General features: G+C 34.1%; 2 protein-coding genes across 6 annotated transcripts in view; one reads left to right on the plus strand and one right to left on the minus strand.

Annotated features, from left to right (window-relative positions):
- The window catches only part of ITFG1 (integrin alpha FG-GAP repeat containing 1), a 298,986-nt gene extending 295,600 nt beyond the window's left edge, over positions 1 to 3,386 (minus strand). The window contains exons 1-2 of the mRNA XM_051979798.1: positions 3,037 to 3,386; positions 323 to 395 (exon numbers count right to left, since the gene is read on the minus strand). Coding sequence (XP_051835758.1) covers positions 323 to 395; positions 3,037 to 3,241 — 278 coding nt within the window. The 5' untranslated portion in view covers positions 3,242 to 3,386. The remainder of the gene's footprint in view (positions 1 to 322; positions 396 to 3,036) is intronic.
- Positions 3,387 to 3,607: 221 nt separating this feature from the next.
- PHKB (phosphorylase kinase regulatory subunit beta) overlaps positions 3,608 to 18,949 on the plus strand; it is a 234,724-nt gene continuing 219,382 nt past the window's right edge. For 2 of the 5 annotated variants that reach the window (XM_051979792.1, XM_051979793.1), the window contains exon 1: positions 3,608 to 3,780. In XM_051979792.1, coding sequence (XP_051835752.1) covers positions 3,705 to 3,780 — 76 coding nt within the window. In that variant the 5' untranslated portion in view covers positions 3,608 to 3,704. Of the gene's footprint in view, positions 3,781 to 6,148; positions 7,548 to 18,949 lie in introns of those variants that run through there. The other 3 variants (XM_051979796.1, XM_051979797.1, XM_051979794.1) reach the window with 3 other exon arrangements.

Raw genomic sequence — 18,949 nt, forward strand, 5'->3', positions numbered from 1 at the left:
TTGTTATTTTCTTCAAATTATCTTGCATTTATTTATCTATGTAGATGTTGTATCTTTCCAACAGAATTTAAGTTCCACTGTTTTTCACTATCTTTAGGTCCCTAGTACTTTGTCTGTGCCAGATGCTTTAAAAATGGAATGACTGCCCAAATTAGTATGATACTAAAAGTTCAATTTAAACTTTTTCTCCAACATCAACTTTAAAATTCAGAATCCAAGTCAGACAAAAAACACATCAGATAGAACATAGTTCAACCAATTACTTCCCAACTATAAGTTCATAAACATATAGTATTTTATAGGAAGAGAGATATATACTTACTTCATGGATAGTGTTACTTTTGGTTTAAAATATGGTTCCTTCTGGTCTGCCAGAAAGATGATTAAATCATTTCCTAAAAGAAGTAAGAATTAGTTAGAGAAGTCTTGAACAAACATATTTGGGTAGCAAATCACAGTAATGGTTGGCTCTGACACTTTTACAAACGAAGTTTTAGACAATATTTTCAAAAGTACTCTTTCAGGCACTACTGTTCAGGAAGGCGCTATTCTCATTATTTCTTCCATTTTATGTACACCTCCAGGGATAGTTAAAACCAATTTGTCACTCTAATGGGATAAGGATTCTTGTATAATAAGCCATAACATTTTCAATTTTCAAAGCAAGAGACAAATGGACAGGAAGAACCACATAAGAAGGTAAAAATATATTATTAACTAAAGATAGCTTCTATCAGGACTTGGAATATTCTAACAACAGATATTCATTAAAACTTATCATACATGTTGCTATATTATGGGCTAAGCCTTGCCCTTAAAACATAGCAATAAAAATAAACTGATAAAACTTTATCAATCCTTTCTTTTACTCCAGAATTATAACAGGGTTCTATTGTATTTGATTAATTGTAAAGTTATCTTTAAGTACTTGACCATAAAAAGACTTATCTAAACTACTTGAGGAAGGCACAGTAGTGAAATGCAGCCTTGAAGTTGGGAAGGCCTGAGCTCACATCCTATCTCTTAATATATATTAATTATGTGATCATAGGTTAAGTCACAGCCTCTCTCAGTATTAAATTCAATTTTCTCAGAATGTTACATATAAGTTGTCATACACATGGTGGAAAGAGTTTCTATATTGGAGTTACCTCACAGTAATGAAATCACACCTGAACAATAAACAATAAAATACTTAATATGGTACAGTGCATAAAAAGGAGACACTCAAATTGCTAACTGATATTTTTAAAATTTTAATTGCTTTACATTTGTATGTTTATTGACTCACTATACCTTGTAAACAATAGCAACAAAAAATTAATGTGACTAACAATTTCTTTACTTTCTATAAGAAGTTGAGTCAAAGGGGAAATGCCTGGAATTTAAGAAAATCTGGAGTCCCATTGAGGGTCATAAAAAAACCTTACTTTGGTTTGTTATTCCAAATATCAGCTCTTAGCTGAAGCCAATTTCTCCTTTCTTTAATCTTAAATTAAAATATTCCCTATGCTGATAAATTATCTTCAAAATTTAGAAAGATCCTGATTAAAGAGCTGAATATCTTAGGATCACAAATCTGACATGGATATTAGGAATACATAAAATTAGGATTCAGGAGAAATTAAGAGTCAGGAGCTTCTAGAAGGAACATTAGATAACTAAGTTTTAGGGATGTTTCACAGCCTATAGACCAAATCTTTAAGGATCTAAATATGAGGAAAATATATAGCATTAAGCTATGAGAATCTATGGCTAAGGAGAATAATTGTTGGGGAATAATTCCAAGGAAGAAATGGGTATCACTAGGATGACTGAGAGAATTATATTCTTAAGTGTCAAATTGGAAGCAAGGGATATTGAATGTGAACACGAGAATAAGTTATTAGAATTTTAAAATATGAAGGCTGGAAAATTATATAGTTTGGAGATTTTAAAGTCTAATATCCTCACTTTACAGAAGAGGAAAATGTGGCCTCCACAGATGACTTGCCTGTTAATAACAGAGTCAAGATTAGAACAGAACATGACTAGAATTAATAGGACTAGAATATTGAAAATTGGAGGGGAAAGGAAATCGTGAGGAAGGATGGGCTTCTAGGGTTTCAGAGAATAAAGTTGAGCAAAAGGTTGTATTGGCCCTGGTTATCTCTGGAAGCTGGTGGAGGGAAAGAGAAGGCAGTTTCTAAGGACAGAGAGGAGCCATTAAGGCTCCTAGCATAGGCCTAGGGATGAAGAGACTATTAAGAATCTAAGGACTAAGAATTAAGAATAATTCTTTAAGAATTAAGGACTAAGAAAACTATTAAGAATCCTTAGCATAAGTTGGAAAAAAGAAAAAGTTGTTAAGAGCTAAGACTGAGAATTGGGAATGAAGGAACAGTAAAGAAAAAAGATAAAGAGAGGGGCTGAAAGTGAGGGGCTGAGAAAAGAGAGGCTGTTAAAGTCTCAGCAGAAGGATGGGATTGTAGGATCAGACAGTGAGATTAGACACACGGGCTCTGACATTAGACATAGAGAGTGCTCTGAGGATGGGTAGAGGTCTTTCTGAAGAATGGGGTTGAGAGTGGTGAAGACAGGGAAGGAGACTGTCATCGTTTAAGCAAGGAGATCTGAATGTTGTCAGGGATCAGGTGAGGGGCAGAGAAGGCAGGAGGATGAAGATGGTAGAGGCAGGTAGTGATAGAGCACAGAGAAAGGGGCTGTCAGGGACTAGATTGGAGACAGGTGTTGTCAAGGCTCTGGAAATGGGAGGAGGCAGAAGGGGGCTGTCAAAAGTATGGAGATGATGGAGGTGGGAAATGAGACTATCAGTAAGATGGTCCAAGAAAACTGTGTTAGCAAAAGGAACTGTGAGAATCTGAGTTTAAAAATGGAGATGTCAGTTCCTGGAAATAGGTGGGAGTAGGAATGGGGACTGTTAGGGTCTTTTGAGGACAGGGTAGGGGGGGAGGGAAATGGGATGGGGAGGACAAGGAAAAGGTCAGGATGGCACTAGGATGGTAACAGAAGGAGCTGTCAGAAGGCGACACTGACTTTCCCGCAGCACGAACAGGTCCGTCTGCTTGTCCGAGTTGAAGTCCCCGAAGGCGGCCACGGTCCCCCAGGCCTCGGGGCCAAATAGCTCGCCCGTGACGTTGTGCAGCGCTCCGGCTGGGCCCGGGCCCACGAGTCCCAATCCCAGCAGCTGAGCCAGCAGCGCCCAGGCGCCCAGAAGCCGGCCGGCGGCCGCAGCTACCATCGCTCAGCCGTGCCGGCGGCCTGCCCTCTCCGATCTGTCAGCGTCTCCTACCCAATCCCAGAACCCGAGCCCGGCCCCGGTGCCGGCCCGCCTGGCAGCGCCTCCCGGCAGCTGCCAAGTGTCTAATCCCAGCTGCACCGGAAGCAGCGTCACAACACAGCGCCTCCGTCTCCGCTGTCCCCGGACCGGAGAGCTCGGTGTCTCCCCGGCCACCCCAAGAGGGATTCCCCGGGAAGAAAAGCCGGTCCAAAACACTTCCGGGAGGGGCCCCCTTTGCGACACTGTCGCACGTAGACTTGAAGAGGGGGGCGGAGCAGGAGGCGGGGCATGCGCGGAGGTGCGGCTCTGGGGAGGGTGCCCAGGAGGTTGGATTTGGGCTGCCTGGGACTCATTGACCTAGGCAGCAGCGAAGGCGACGGCGGCGGCGGCGTCGGTGGGAGCAGCAGCGGAGGCCGGGGTAGCCATGACAGGGGCGAAGGGGCTCATGGCTGACGTCAGCTGGAAGGTCCTAGAGCGGAGGGCCCGCTCCAAGCGTTCAGGTTTGGCACGCGGGCAGCCCCGTTCTTGGAAATAAGTTTGGCCTCTATTTGTTCCCCAAAAGCAGCGCGCAGTTGCTGCCGGGTGCCTCCAGAGCCCGCGACGCCCCCAAAGTCAGGCGGTAGTCCCATTTTTAGAAATAAGTTTATCCCCTGAGGCTCCCCGAAATCTGGCCATGGCTTCATTTTTAGAATTGTTTGCCCCTTGTGTCTCTGCCTTCCCTCAAATCATCTGATTGCCCTATTTTTATCAATAATTGCCCCCTGTGATTCTTTCCAGCAACCCGAAATCAGGCGACGGTTTCATTCTTAATAAGTTTGATCCTTGTGTCTGTCTCCACATCTCCAAATTAGCTATTTTTAGAAATAATTTTGCCCTCCATGTCTTTCCAACTCCCTGAAATCAGGCGATGGCTATATTTTTAGAAATGTTTTTGCTTTGTGACTCATTCCAGCTTCCCAAAATCAGGCAATAACCCCATTCTTAATAAATAAGTTTGCCTCTACGTCTCTCCTTCCACCCCCATTGAACTGATGACTTCATTTTTAGAAACAAATTTGCCCCGTGTCTCTCCCCACCTCCTCGAAATCAGGCGATGGCCAAATTCTTAAGGAACACAGCTTCTTGTTTCAAGTCAACTGATCACTCCATTTTTAGAAATAAGTTTGCCCTCTCTTTCTTTACCTCTCCAAAGTCAGGAACGGTCCTCATTCTTAGTTTGGTTCTTTTTGTCTCTCTCCATTTCCCTTCCTCAAAATCAACTGATGAGCCCATTTTTAAACGTTTATTCCATGTCTCTCACTCCACCTACCCGAAATCAAGTGACATCTCCATTTTTAGAAATAGTTTTGCACCTGGTCTCATCCCCCCTCCCAAAAAATCAGCCTGTTGTCCGATCTCTTTAAAATAATTTGCCTTTTATCCCTACCCCATCCTGAAATTGGGTGGCAGATCTTTTACCAACAAAGATTGCCCCTTCTTTCTATTCCTTCCAAATATGGATAGTTTGATATCTCTGGAAACTGCATACTGCTTTACCCTAAATAAAGACAGTGCTGCCCTCTCTGCCCCTGAGTGCTCCTGGCCATCTGTCTGTTTTTCCAAGATTAGAAGTAAAGTTGCTCACTGGCCCATCCATAAGTTAGGGCACCAACTTAATTCTTAACTATGAGATTTTCCTCTATCTTTTTAAATAATCTAATATTTATTAAGTTTCTCCCTATGTGTCAGGTGCTGTGCTAAATATTAGACATGCAAAGGAAGAAAAAAAAAAAAAGCAGTCCCTTTCCTCAGGAAGTTTACAGTCTAATGCAAACAACTATGTGCAAGTGATATATACAAAACTGTATTTTGTAAGGTTTGCTCAATTTTTGGAAATAAATTTGTCCTTTGGTCTCTCATAGAATTCAAGTAGCTGAACTGTTGTAGAAAACAATAAAACAAAACAACTCATTCCCCACATAGTCTCTTACCTCCCTTGCTGCATAGAAGGCATTAAGTGGCTGCCCTTAGGAAAAGTTATTTCTTTCAGATCCACATTCCCCTAGAAAAGAGGCTGCTTCTATTATCCTTGGAAATAAAGAGGCAATTTTTAGGCTTTCAGGTCTTTTCTAACTTCCTCTTTCTTTTGTGCTCTGTGCCCAGGGTGAAGGAAAATTAAGTCACGAGCTTGTAGGAAACTCAGAATTGAGCCAGGTTAGATTATATTTTCCCATAGAATTTAGTAATTTAAGGGCATGGTGGTGGAAACTGTCCTATTCCTCTCTGGTCTTAGATTATTTCACTTTTAGGTTAGAGAAAGAGAACTTTCCATGAGGTTTCAAGGTTCCTGATTCTTTGGTTGGTAATGTCTGGTTTTCATGGAAACGTCACTTTCAACTACTTCCTTATTGAACCTAGCATTCCCATGATTTTATTAAAATCAAGAAAAATCCATAGTTTTCACTCATTTCATTCTTTCTTATTCCTTCCAAATCCAAAGCTCATTTAAATCAGAATTCAGGCAATTAAAATTTTCTAAGTATCCAAATTGATTTAACCAAAACTAGAAAATGAAAAGCCATGGGTTGCTAATTCTATCTTCAAAGTTCTCTATTTTATTAATGTTTATTAAACAGTAACAGTGATGGAATTCTTTTAATTATGATATAAAATACTAGTACAAAGCCCAGGACACAGAAGAAGAAAATTTTGCCCTAGTTTTGGTGATTCTTCAGCATTTATTTCTACTGATTCTTAGAGACAATTTAGTTATCTCTTGGTCATGCCATTATTGCACTCTGGAATTTTCTTTTTTAACGGTACCTTGTGCACAATAGACTGGCATGGTATGGGATAGGGGCAGGTATTTTCATAAACTCTAGCAGGAGAAATTCAGTCATGTTTAGTAGACAAAAATAAAAATTGTATTGAATTTCTTTAACTGCAATTGTTACATTCCAGAGAAAATTTTTTTGATGGAGTCTTTAAAAGCATGATTTTGAGAGAAAATTTTCCAGCTAGTATATTTGAGAAATTGTAATTTGCAGGATGTACATAATGGAGCTGGGGTTTTTTTCCTCACTTTTGATACTAAGAACCCTATAATATGAAAAAGAAGAATTGAAAAGCAACAATGTAATTGCTTAGAATATAATAAAGTATCATTTGAATTGTAACTGGACAAAGAAAGTAACCAGAGCTTTCTTACAGGGGAATGAACTCTACTTGAACACATTTATTTGCAACAGTTCTTTCTCTAAGCATAGTGTTTTCCCTTTCTCCACTCTTCTACTTCTTCTAAAATGCATGCTATGAGAGTAAACTGAAAATTCCAATTAGTTCACAAAATGTATTAAGGATATACTTCTTGAATTCAGAACCTCCTTTTTCAGATATTAAACTGGTATTAACAGTAATTGTTAATATCTAGTCAATTAAATATTCAGAGTAAGTTAATAGTGTCTATCTACAATTTTAGTCATATTGTATAACAATAAAAATCAGAACCATATTAAACTTTATATTATCCCTAAAGTACTAATCATTTTAAAATGTCAAATTTCTTTAGTTCTATATGCTATTTGCTGAATAAAGTACTCTGGTGAAACATTTATTTGTTTTATTTTTGCACGAAGTTTATTTTTATTACTTAAAAAAAAAAAAAAAAAACCAAACACTACCATAAAAAGAATTTGGCTTAAAATATGGACTAATCTTAACCTTATATAGAATAAGTCATAGCAAAACAAGCATTGTTACATAATAGAATAACAAAAACTCCACTGCACATATAACAGTTAATAAATAGGTGATTGTGTATCTCTAGACCAAAAGTAATTTTTGCATGTGTGTCACAGAACTTTTTGTTAATCTAATGAAATCTGTATTTTCTAATGCAGAAAATAAAATATATAGGTTACAAAGGAAACCACTTATTTTGGAATGTAGTTATCAAAATATATATATTTTTTAAATTTCACAAGCCCCAGGTTAAGAACTCCTGCCTAGACTCACCTTTATAACTGAAAGTAATTTATTTATATAAGGAAAAAGCAAATTTGAGGGGGAAATGAAGTAAGTCTAAATTATTCTGTTGTGTAATGTATCCTATTAATAGGTACTAATATTGCTTTTATTTAATTTAATACTGATTGCATCTAACCTTTACTAAACCACTTTGAAAATTGCTATAGTTTAGCCTGCAACATAAATGATTAGAGGGAACGGTTTGAAATGGACACTTCAGACGATGCAACAACCACCTCTGCCTGTGTTTTCTTAAGGTCTGGTAAGTGTTATGGACCCAAAAGGGGTTATTTGGTATTTTTAGTACTTTTGTTTTTCAAGGTTGTTGTTTTTTATTCTATTTTTGTTTTTGCTTATTAATGGAGAAAATAAAGTATTTGGCTTTCATTAGCCTTAGATTTAAATTGTATCTGGGACTTGACCAATTGTCATTATCTTTATTTTTTTTTTCTTTCTCTTTAAAGATAAGTACTTATAGGACTGATAATTGGAGTTAACTATCGGAATTTTAAAGGACTTTTAATGAGATTCCCAAACTGGAGAACCTTGAGTTTATCCTAATTCTTTCTACATCTAGAACATCTAGATTTCTTTACTTTTGAAGTTTTTATTAAAACCATTTGTTTTTACATCATTTTCATTTCTAAATATGCCCCTTTTCTTTCTGTTATCCTGTAAGCTATCCTTTTAACAGTATAAAAGAGGGGAAAGGAGTCCAGACCCAGAACTCAATTGTGCCACTACTACCCCTTTCTTATATTAACATACCAGACTTTATTCAGATACTCTCCAGTTTCTGGTCACATACACGCTTTGTTTCTAGTTCTTTGCTAGACAAATAGCATCATTATGCATATTTTGATACATCTGGACCTTTGTGTCATTAATTTTCTTGGGAAGTATATCTGACAGTGAATGTCTAGGACATAGTTATAGATATTTTAATTTTTTCTGTTTTTATTTTTTAAAAAATACAATTCTAAATTGCTACCCAGAATAGTTGGACCAGTTCATAGCTCTATCAATAGTATCCTAATTAGCCTACCTCTCCAAAGCTCTTCTTGGGTTATTTTTTAAATTCATGTTACCCTAAATACAATGGTAGTTCAGGAAGTAGAACTGCTGAGGGGAAAACATGCTACCAAAAAAATTAACATGTAGTTATAGAATTATAACTGATTGGAAAGTATCTTAAAGATTATTTTGTTTGGTATCTTTATGGTTCATATATTAATACAATTTTGACTTTTTCCTTCCTCACAGAAAGCTTATAAAAGATGTGGTACAAATCTTATGCTGATTTTACAGAAAGGCTATCTACATCCAGAAAAGGATTATAACTTTCTGAAAATCACGTAATAATTTGATAGAAGAGGAAGAACTAGAACCTATATCATCTGACATGAAGCTCAAGGTTCTTTACCTCCTTGCTGGTCAAGATATAGGAAGGATGAGATGGGCCTTTAAAAAGAGACATTCAAAATTAGCCTTAACATACTTGAGAAGTCTTCACATAGTAGTTTAAAGATCAACTGGTTTTAGCCTTAAGAACATTGAAGAAGAATTGTAGAAAAAAGTCTTGGGCTATGTTCAAGTTCTAATTGTGTCACTTATTAGCCATGTGACATTGAGTAAGCCCTGTAACTATTCTACAGCTCAGTTTCCTTGCTTGTAATACTGAAGTAATTTGCTTCACTTTTCTTATAAGGTTACAGTATATATGTATATATAAAAAAGCTATCAAGTTATATATAAACAAACTTTAAAAAAAAACTATAATAATATAATGGACATTTCAGAGGTAATTGCGAGACATTCTAGCTTTAAAATTTTTGCGAAATTTGCTGTGGTGTCTTTGAAAATTTGCTTGAGCTGGCTTTTTGGACTTTTATATTCATACATCCAGCCATACATAATATACATACATACATACATACATACATGTATATACATAAGTATATATATAAAGAAAATTTTAATGACTTTTTTCTGAATATGAAATACTATATTGGCAAGATCACTATAAAGAGATAGATTAGAGGGAAATCACAATTAAACGTGATAAGATAAATATTCTTAAATAAGTTCACTTAAATGCTTTTAGTTAATGTTCTTTTACTAAATGATTAACTAGCATAATATAAAGTCTTTTAAAGGCATGTAAAGAACAATTTTTGATTAAATTTTTTGAAAAGAATATAGAAACAGGAATAAGTTTAATCTGTGTTTTCCATCCTTACTTTTATATAATGGTTTGGTATATTTGCAGCATGAGGAAGCTCATTTAGTAGTTATTGGAAAATAGAATCTCACAGATATGTTTTTCTGCATGAATAGTCTGGTAAATTTAAAAACCCAAGAATGGCACATCTTGGATTATGCCCAGCTTTAAATAGAGTGTTTGAAGGCATGTTTGTAGTAGCTTTTGTCATATCATATTATTTATTTCACGAAAAAAAAATGTGCCAAGAACTAAAAATAATCCATGAGAATTATTTTTATTGTTGATTCCCTTTAAATTCTCTACTAATTCTTTCTTTCGTACTAGAATATAAGCCAATGTGGATAGAGGCTAACTCTTACCTGAACTTTGCATCCCTCTAAGTGCCTAGCAAAGTGCTTGAGTTAATGCTTCCTTTAAAATTTCCTGTAAATTTAAATGAAGAGTTATAACTTCTTAATGATAAAATATAATGAATAGTTAGTTCCCTAAGAGGTTTGTAGTTATTTATTCATTTTAGTCTTAGTCATTTCTGAATATTGTATTTGCATAGGAAATGAATCAAAGGTAATTCAATCAGTTGTTAAAAAAAAGATTTCTTTTTTTCCTATGAAAATTTCTGGGACATGTTCATCATAGGGAAATATTCCATTACAAACTTCAGTTTAACAAGGACCTTATCAGAGTTTGTTGTGGCATGGCACCAGTTGGCCTTTTTGAGATTTTTTATTTAAAAAAAATACCTAGTGTAGCCAAAATTTATAGCAAAAATCATGTTTTTAAAACAACCATTATGTACATTTAACTATAGCATCTGTAGTTTAGAATGGAAAGAAAGCTGGTTTTAGAGTAAGGAGAAACCCAAGGTCAACATTAGTTCTATGCGAATGGCTAATTTTCTTAATCTTTCAATACCAGGGTCTCTCTCTAGGACTCTGAATGACAAATGAATTGCTGCTCTGAATTCATGGAAAAAATTTTCATACTGGGAGTTTCACACACTGATGAAATCATAGATCTATACTGCCCCTCTCCAAGGAAATCTATTTTCTTGCATTATAAATTCAGTGCTGTAATGCATTTAGTAAAATTCTCTTCTCCCTGTTTACCCTTTGTTTCTTCGTGTTCCCACTATGATTGAAATAAGCCTTACTACACATGTTTTCTCTTTGATGCTTTTACTGAGTTAAGGGAGAAATCAAAATTCTACATATATGTGGTACGAATTTCAGTGTATTTTGTTTTGACCACAAAATCCAAAATTCAATCTAATTCTTTTGTTTTATTTTTTGTTTTGTTTTGTTTTGTTTTTTGTCAAATGTAAGTACATAGAGCAAAATTGAAGTCACTAAATTTGCAGTAAAAGTATAGAATCCAGTTACACCAGAGTACTCAGTAAGAAACAAGTGCACACACAATTTCTTATTTGCTTCTGCTTCTCTCATTGGTTTGTTGTAGTTACAAAATGCATTGAGTAAGTGGCATAAGTTAGGAAGACTGTCAATTTAGCAATGCAGCATAGTATGTTGCAAGACCGTATGCAAGACCATTGCAAGATGTGGTATACTAAAATGTATCTATATATTACCTGTTGTTTTTTTTTCTTTTGGGGAGGAGGAGAACTTGCATTTAGTGGTTGTGGTAGGGGATATTCTTAGGACAGCAGAATCATTTTTGGACCTTTGAGTCTTAGGCATACATTTCACATATATCAGGTTTTTTTCTTTTTTACTATTTCTGCACCTAGGAAAGGATTAGAGAACTTTCTTCTCAATCCATATGATCATTTGATCCATCACTCTGGCTAGTACTATGAATGTGGTAAATAGTTTGGTTACATTAGGATTTGAATACACTTTTGTGGTCTGACATATGGAACATACTTCCTCCATACCTCACATGAAATCTGTGATTTTTACTGATGATCATTTCACCAATATAGATCAGAACTTCTACATACCATAGTTGTGAGATCTTGGAACTTCAGAACTGAAATCAAACTTAGCATCTTCACTTAACAGATAAGGTAACTGAGAGCTAGAAAAAGAAAATTATGACCTAAAGGTATAACAAGAGCCAGTCTTTATGTGATTTATTTAGTTAAGTTAGTTCTCAGGTAATAGACAAAAAGACAAATGAAGAATCTATTGTCAAATTCATATGTGAAGCAATTTCAATATGTTTTAGGACCTGCTAGAGCTTATACTCTCATGGTAGAGTCTTCTCAAGCATAGGGATAATTTAATGTCACAGTGGTAATCATTACAACAGTAACAACTCATATTTCTATAGCAAATGATAGTTTACAAAGAACTTGCTTCCCAACAACTTGATGAGTTTAGTGATGCAGATGTTATATTTCCACTTTGTTGATGAAGAAACTGATCTTTAACAGGATCAAGTACAACTTGACAATGATGACATAGCTTGAGTCTTCACTTGAAGCCAATTCTCTGATGGAGCTCTTCCTTGCCCCTGTATTACCTCTTGTGTTGAGGTATTAAACTATATCAATAGTGTTATTTGCATACATTCTACCAATTATATATTATTTCTGTAGGAAAATATATACTAAGTTGCAAACAATTAACTTATAAAATTCTTGGGTGGGACACAAATGGTTCACTCATAAATTAGGGAGTATCTCTGTACTTATATGGATATCTGGGTTTTATATCTGAATCTGTTTGTAAGGCTCAGTCTATAAAATTTTAATGTACTGTTTTGTGATGCTCAGAAATAATTGCAAAACTTATTTGATTTATAGTTTTTTGGATATGAATTTTCAAGATGTATTAGTCCACATGTGTTAGTCCAAATATAACATAGAAAGTCTTTTATGCCTTATTTTCAAATATTTTCAAATCTCTGCTTAAAAACAAAATGAAAGGAAATTTTAATTGCAGGTGATATGTATTTAGTCATGATAAGTTGCTAAATGTTTTTTTATAATATGTTTTCAATCAATTCACACTCTTGCCATATTTGAGACTTTTGCTGTCTTAGATGTGATTTGCTAATGGTAAAAGAGTACCATTAGTTTTTCTTCTCATGTGCTGCTATTTTAATTTTCTGCTTCATTCTCTCTATGAATAACTAAATGGGCAAGTTATAGTCCATTTAAGTAATTATCCCATCTTCTTAATTCTCAGAATATGTAGGTTTTTCATTTTTAATTAACTTAGGAAAGTTTGCTCATCAAAGCTTTTATATATATATATATGTATATATATATTCATAATTGTAATGACGGCGTATTTAAAATCAGCCGGAGTCAGGAATTCAGGTTAAGGGGAAAATCTTCAATATTTATTGAAGTGAAGAGGTGAATAAAGATCGCGATAGCAAATATAGGCAAGAAAGATTGCGATAGCAAATATAGGCAGTTACGACAGGAAGCCAGCTAACAGAGAGAGATGTGAGCTGAGCCAACCGCAGCAACTGCAATCCAAAAGTCTCTCCCTCCCCTTCCTTTTCCACTCCCCTGCCTCCACCCATCAAAATCGACAATTCCTATGCAACACATCAGGACTTGCACAAAGAGTGGGTGGGGGCCATTCTTTCTCCAAGCTTATATATTAATAGAGTATGGTCCAATTACTATTTAGCCTCATGTGCTTGGGACCTCAGTGCATCAACTCAAGCCTCAGCCCATTACACATAATATCACAAATTTAGAGTAAGAATAGTCCTTAGATATCAACTCCTCCAATTCCTACTTTTCAAATGATAAAGCCAAAACTCAGAAAAATTAAGAGGCCGATCTATGTATGGTCATACAAATAGTAAAATGGCAGATTTGAGATTTGAATCTTTTCAATCCTCTTGAAAGTTACACAGTTTACAAGTGGGCAGAATTGTAAGATTTAAAGGACAGAGTAACACATTTACCAAAAACTACAGAGAAAATCTTTAAATTGGTAGTGAAAAATGACACAGGATTTGGATTCAGATGATCTGGGTTTGAAGGAATGACTTTGAAACTTTTTTCCATCCTCCCTCCTCCCCCCTACTAATCGTCTAATCCCATCAGTTTTCTCATCTATAAAATGGAGTTGGTTTTTGCATTTCTTGCTTCATAGAATGATTATGAACAATTTGATCTGTAACATGTAAAGTGTTATAGAAATGTAAGAAATGCTTATTATTCAATTTATTGTCATATATAATGGTAGTATTTTTTTTGCCTTTCTTTTTTTGAGGTCTCCCATTTTCTGAATCAGTATAATTTTTATATGAAGCATTTACAACTATTTATCACTTTATTCTATAGATATTATCAATAGATAGACTTTAAAAATCCCAATATCCCACACAATCTTTTCTTTTTCTTTTATCTTTCTTTTTTCCATTAGTCATTTAGCAACCTTAACCAAGTAGTTACTTTGTTTCTGAATTACCATAAATACATAGATTTCCCATGCACTTAATGTTATTTTAATTCTCAGGCTTAGTTGAAGTAGGTGTAAGTGATATTTAAAGAGGATGAAGATGTGACTATGAATAATTGGACAATCTGGGTTTGGAAAATCCTTAACAGTTTTATATTATTTTTCAGCTGAGAATTCATTTGAGAACATGTCATTTCAGGTGCTTAACTAATATTCCCTCTGGAGGCTTCTTTAGCATGAAAGTATGATAAAGTTTTTAGTTTATTGAAATTATCTTTGACTTTCTGGTTTTGTTATAAACCCTCTTACCTTATGTCATGCTTGAAGAGAATTATAAATCATTACTATGACAAAATTAGTAGTTTTTATTTAGGATTCATTCAGAAATTAAATTCTCATGACTGATTTGCCATGTATTTATCCTCTTGCTAAGTTGAATAGTAGTTGTGCCTAAATTTACATCAATATTCTTTATTTTTTATTATTATTAATATATCTATATATAAAAATTGATTGCCAAGGGGAAAAGCCAAGAATAATAGCAGACATTACACTGATGTACTTATAATAGCCTAATGGGAAGTTTAAAAATTTTATATACACACACTCAAATATATGGTGTTCCCAAAATCTTAGTGAAGTTTCAATAGCTAATATTTAGCTACTACAAAATATGGATGTATGCACCTATGCATAAATGTTATACCTATATACAACTTCAAATTTTTAGGATTCAGAATTTTTTAACGTGTTTCTTGAATGATAGATTTTTTTTCTTGATATTATTGAATAGACAGTGTTGTCAAACTAAAAAAGAAATGAATTCCTGCTATCCAAATATTTTCTTAGAAAACCACAAATAAATATTTCTTATATGTTTTATTGTATTTTATATGACTTGTTAGATAATTCCTGGTTACATTTTAATCTTGTTTAGGCACCCTGAATTTGACATCTTTAGACTAGATCTCTAATGTTAAATCCTATGATCTTAATAAGATAGTTATAATATGTCCTTGTCTTTTAAGCAATCACAATACCTTTCTCTTATTTCTGAACTAGTAGTAACTTCTTTATGCTTGTTTAATCCTATGATGGATTATCTGACTTTTTGATAAAGTGGTTTCTGTTTAATTGGTTAAGAGGTCATTTATAAAATTAGGCAGCTAGAGATTTGGAGAACAAGTAAGTTAGTCAGACTTTTGTGATATGTGAATTGTTGATATGTGAAATATCATTGATCATTGATACACTTAGGATTGATTATTGAAAACCATTTGACATTTTTTAAAGGATCCTAATTGGTAATATGCTAAGCATTTAGAAAAACCATGCGTAAATACTAGTAATACTTTTTATTCTTTTACAATGATTATTATTTTTAGTCCAATCAAACTGTTAAAACATGAATATATTTAAGTTATTTAAGCATCTTAAAATGTTTTAGGAAGGCCTTTATTTTTCATTTGTGTTAAAAATCTTTTCAAATGTTCTGCCTACAAAAGATAGAGACCATGAGTACTTTTGTGAGAAGATAAACTTATTTTTTGAATATATAGTTTTTTGAGAGTAATGTACTGACTTGAGGAAGATGTTATTATATAAATTTACTCATGTTAAAAACTTGCTTCAATTTCAAGATTATCTGCTCTGGTTATGTTGTCTCATTTCTGTGGAAATAATATAAAGAACTTCAGTTAATTTGATACCCTTCTATTTTATATTTACAGCATAAAAATATGCACAACAACAACAAAGAGAATAATCTGGCAAAGAGTGAAAATTATCATTTAAAGTGACTAGATAAAATAAGTTAGAAGTTCAAAAATTACCACTAGATTCTTTCATAGTTTGCTATATATAGAATGTGGTGTTTATGCCTCAGGTAATGCAATGAATTTAAACTTGCTTGTTGAGCTCCTCTTTGATGATATTTTATCTTGCCCTGAATTTGGCATCTTGGTGAAGCATGAAGTTCAGAGTCTTTTGATTTTTTTGTGGTGGTGATGGTGGGATAGTAGTTTCCATTCTGAAACTTTTTTTATGCTGTTTAATTAACATGTTCATACTAAAAGCATTTTGATAATTATAAATAAATTTAATAAGTGATAAATTGAATATCATGATTATGTTGTATCAGTTACTTAAGTGCAAACTGAAAGCTATTTTGCAGAAGTTATTCATCTGCAATGAAACTGATATAAATACATCTTTAAGAAGAATGTTTTTTTATTTTAGATAACATGAAAGACACTACTACAAAAGAAAGGAAGTAGGTCTATTAGCATAAATTTATAACTTTTTAAAGCCTTTATGAAGCTGGCATTATTCATTTGATAGTGAAGGAGGTGGAGTGAGATGTTATTGATATAGAAAAATAAAATATAGAAATCAGCCTTTTAAGCTTTATGTTTGAGAATAGACACAATTTCTGAAAGAATGTAATAGGAATATAGTTGTTAAAAAGGAAGTGCTGGATTTGGAATCAGACAACATGGAATTACTACTTTTCCTTGAAGGCTTATTCACTTAAATTCTTTGGTCCTTTGTTCCTCATCTGTAAAGTGAGCAAGTTTGACTAGATGACCTTTTAGGAATCTTCAAATTCTAAGTCCATAATTCTCAGCCATATGAAAAATATATTAAATTTAAAAATGTCTCAGTTGGAATGTTCAAAAAGTTTTGAAAGTTCCTTTGTCTTAGGTTTTTATCTTTTTTGTTTTTGTTTTGTTTTTTTGGATTGGTGCTTAGCACTCAAGCCATTTTCTACATTTCAATCTATGACAACACAGATCCCTTTTAAGCCTTTGACTCATTCTTGCTTTATACCAATAAGTCATCTCTCTATTTGTTGGAGCTATATAAAAAGAAAAACTATGAAAAGGGCAAATGCATTAAGAACTTTAGAGTCTAAACAATCATTTGCATAGCTTACTTTGATAAAGTATAATAATATCTGGTTAAAGAAACAACTTAATATTTTTAGCAAAGTGTTTTTGTCATTAAAATGATAAAAAATTTTTTTTGTTTTTGAGGAACTTAAATTCTACTGTTGGAGCTCAAGTGGGTGGACATATGACAAGTAAATAGATCGACATATCTGTGATTATTAGAAGGAGGTGAAGTGGGACAGGAAGAAGGTAGAAAGATTTTCTTTATGAGGTGGTATATGAGTTGAGACTTGAAGGAAACCCAGAGTTCCCTAAGGTAAAAATAAGGAAACATTGCTTTCCAGACATTGGTAGCAGCCTCTGCTAAGTCATAGAAAGGGGAGATGTAATGCCCAGTTTGGGGAATAGCAGATTGATTAGTTGGACAGGAACAGAGAATACACAACCAATCATGGTCACTAAACAAAGGAAGATAAGGCGGAGTGAGTTTGTGACTTTTTTTAATTGTAAAACTCTAAAATGTTATTTTGTGACATGTTAAATATCAATAGAACTGATTTTTACAGTATAACATTTCTCATATTCATTCAGCAGGGTTCATTTGATCTTCTTTATTTACTTTTGGCTACCTGGACTAGGTTTTAACTTTCAGTCCGTTTGACCTGTGTGGTGGAAGTGATGTTCTAATTTTCTCATGCCACTTAGGCCAGTTTTTCCTCAAAAAGGTATTTAAACTATCCTTGAAACTTATAAAGGCTCAGGCTATTGCCTTCAGTTTCTGATTGCCTGAGTATAAGATCACCATGAAAAGTTCTGAATGTTTTTTAATGGATAGCAATTGATGGGCAACTCAGGCAAGAAAACTTTGCTCAACTGAATCAGCTTTTGGTGTTCTCAACACATACCTTTGTTTAATATCCTGTCATGGCTTTATCAATTCCTGAATGATCTTCCTTTGTTTCATTTTGTTCTAATATTGAATATAAACTACCAACAAATTGGCTCAACCTTTCTCCATCAAATATATTACGAGTGTAGTAGTAATTGCTCTCGTTTTTGTTTTTTTGCTGAGACAATTAGGATTAAGTGACTTGCTCAGAATTCCACAACCAGGAAGTGTTAAGTATCTGAGTTCATATTTGAACTCAGGTCCTCCTGACTTCAGGGCTGGTGCTCTGTCCACTGCATCACCAAGCTGCCCCAGGAATTTCTCTTTTTAAAAGGAAACAAAGCCTTCTGACATTTTTGTTGTTGTTCAAGAGCAGTCTTCGGTGTGGTCCTGGGTTTCTGGCTCCTGTTACTTCTTGCTTACTTGATTTTTCTTAATCTTATAACCTTGACTTTGAATTATGGCTTTGGTGTCCTCATGTCCTACTTTTTGCACTTTAAATTTTACCCTGGAACTCTGATTACAGGGAATGACCACATGTCTCCCTATTCTCTGTTCTCTCACATCTTTTGATCACTGTTTAGCTTCCTGATTATAGTTCCTACATTCATATCCAGTCACTAGTATTTGGCCCCTGACATCAGTTTGTCAACTTCTGCCTTAATACTTAATTCTTACCTGAAGTACTACTTTAGAATATTTTTAGAATTATTTAATTCAGCTATGCTAATGTGAATATCAATTATATGGCAACCATGCCTTGTTAAAAACCTAGAATAGGTCCTTCATTTGCAATAACTTTTCATGCAAGCTATAAATTTCATCTCTTTTCTATGCTTTACTATGTTTACTATATGTGTCAGTGATGTATTGTGATCAAGGCATACAATATCTGAAATATAAGGACAATCTTAGGGAATGGATATTGAAACAATAATATTTCTCAGGGAGTTGACTTGCCAATTGAATTAATTAGTTTTTTATTTCATTCAGCAAATATTTATTGGGGTGAATATAAAGCACTGTGTGAGTACAGGAATATTAACAGAGAGGCAAAATTAAGCATTAATATAAGTTATGCAGATTTTTTCTTTCTAGATATATTCAATAAGCATTAAGCATCTCTTTGATAAATTGAGGTGCTGATTACTTGAAGAGCTTTAGGTGACTGGTGGGAGAGCTATTTTATTTTTCTTATCTTTTTGTATTTTACACATCTTATTATTAAAGCAAAATAAAATGCAAATAAAACATTAAAATTTGTGGTAAATC

Source organism: Antechinus flavipes, chromosome 2 (assembly GCF_016432865.1).
Source record: "Antechinus flavipes isolate AdamAnt ecotype Samford, QLD, Australia chromosome 2, AdamAnt_v2, whole genome shotgun sequence".
Classification (NCBI taxonomy): Eukaryota; Metazoa; Chordata; class Mammalia; order Dasyuromorphia; family Dasyuridae; genus Antechinus; species Antechinus flavipes.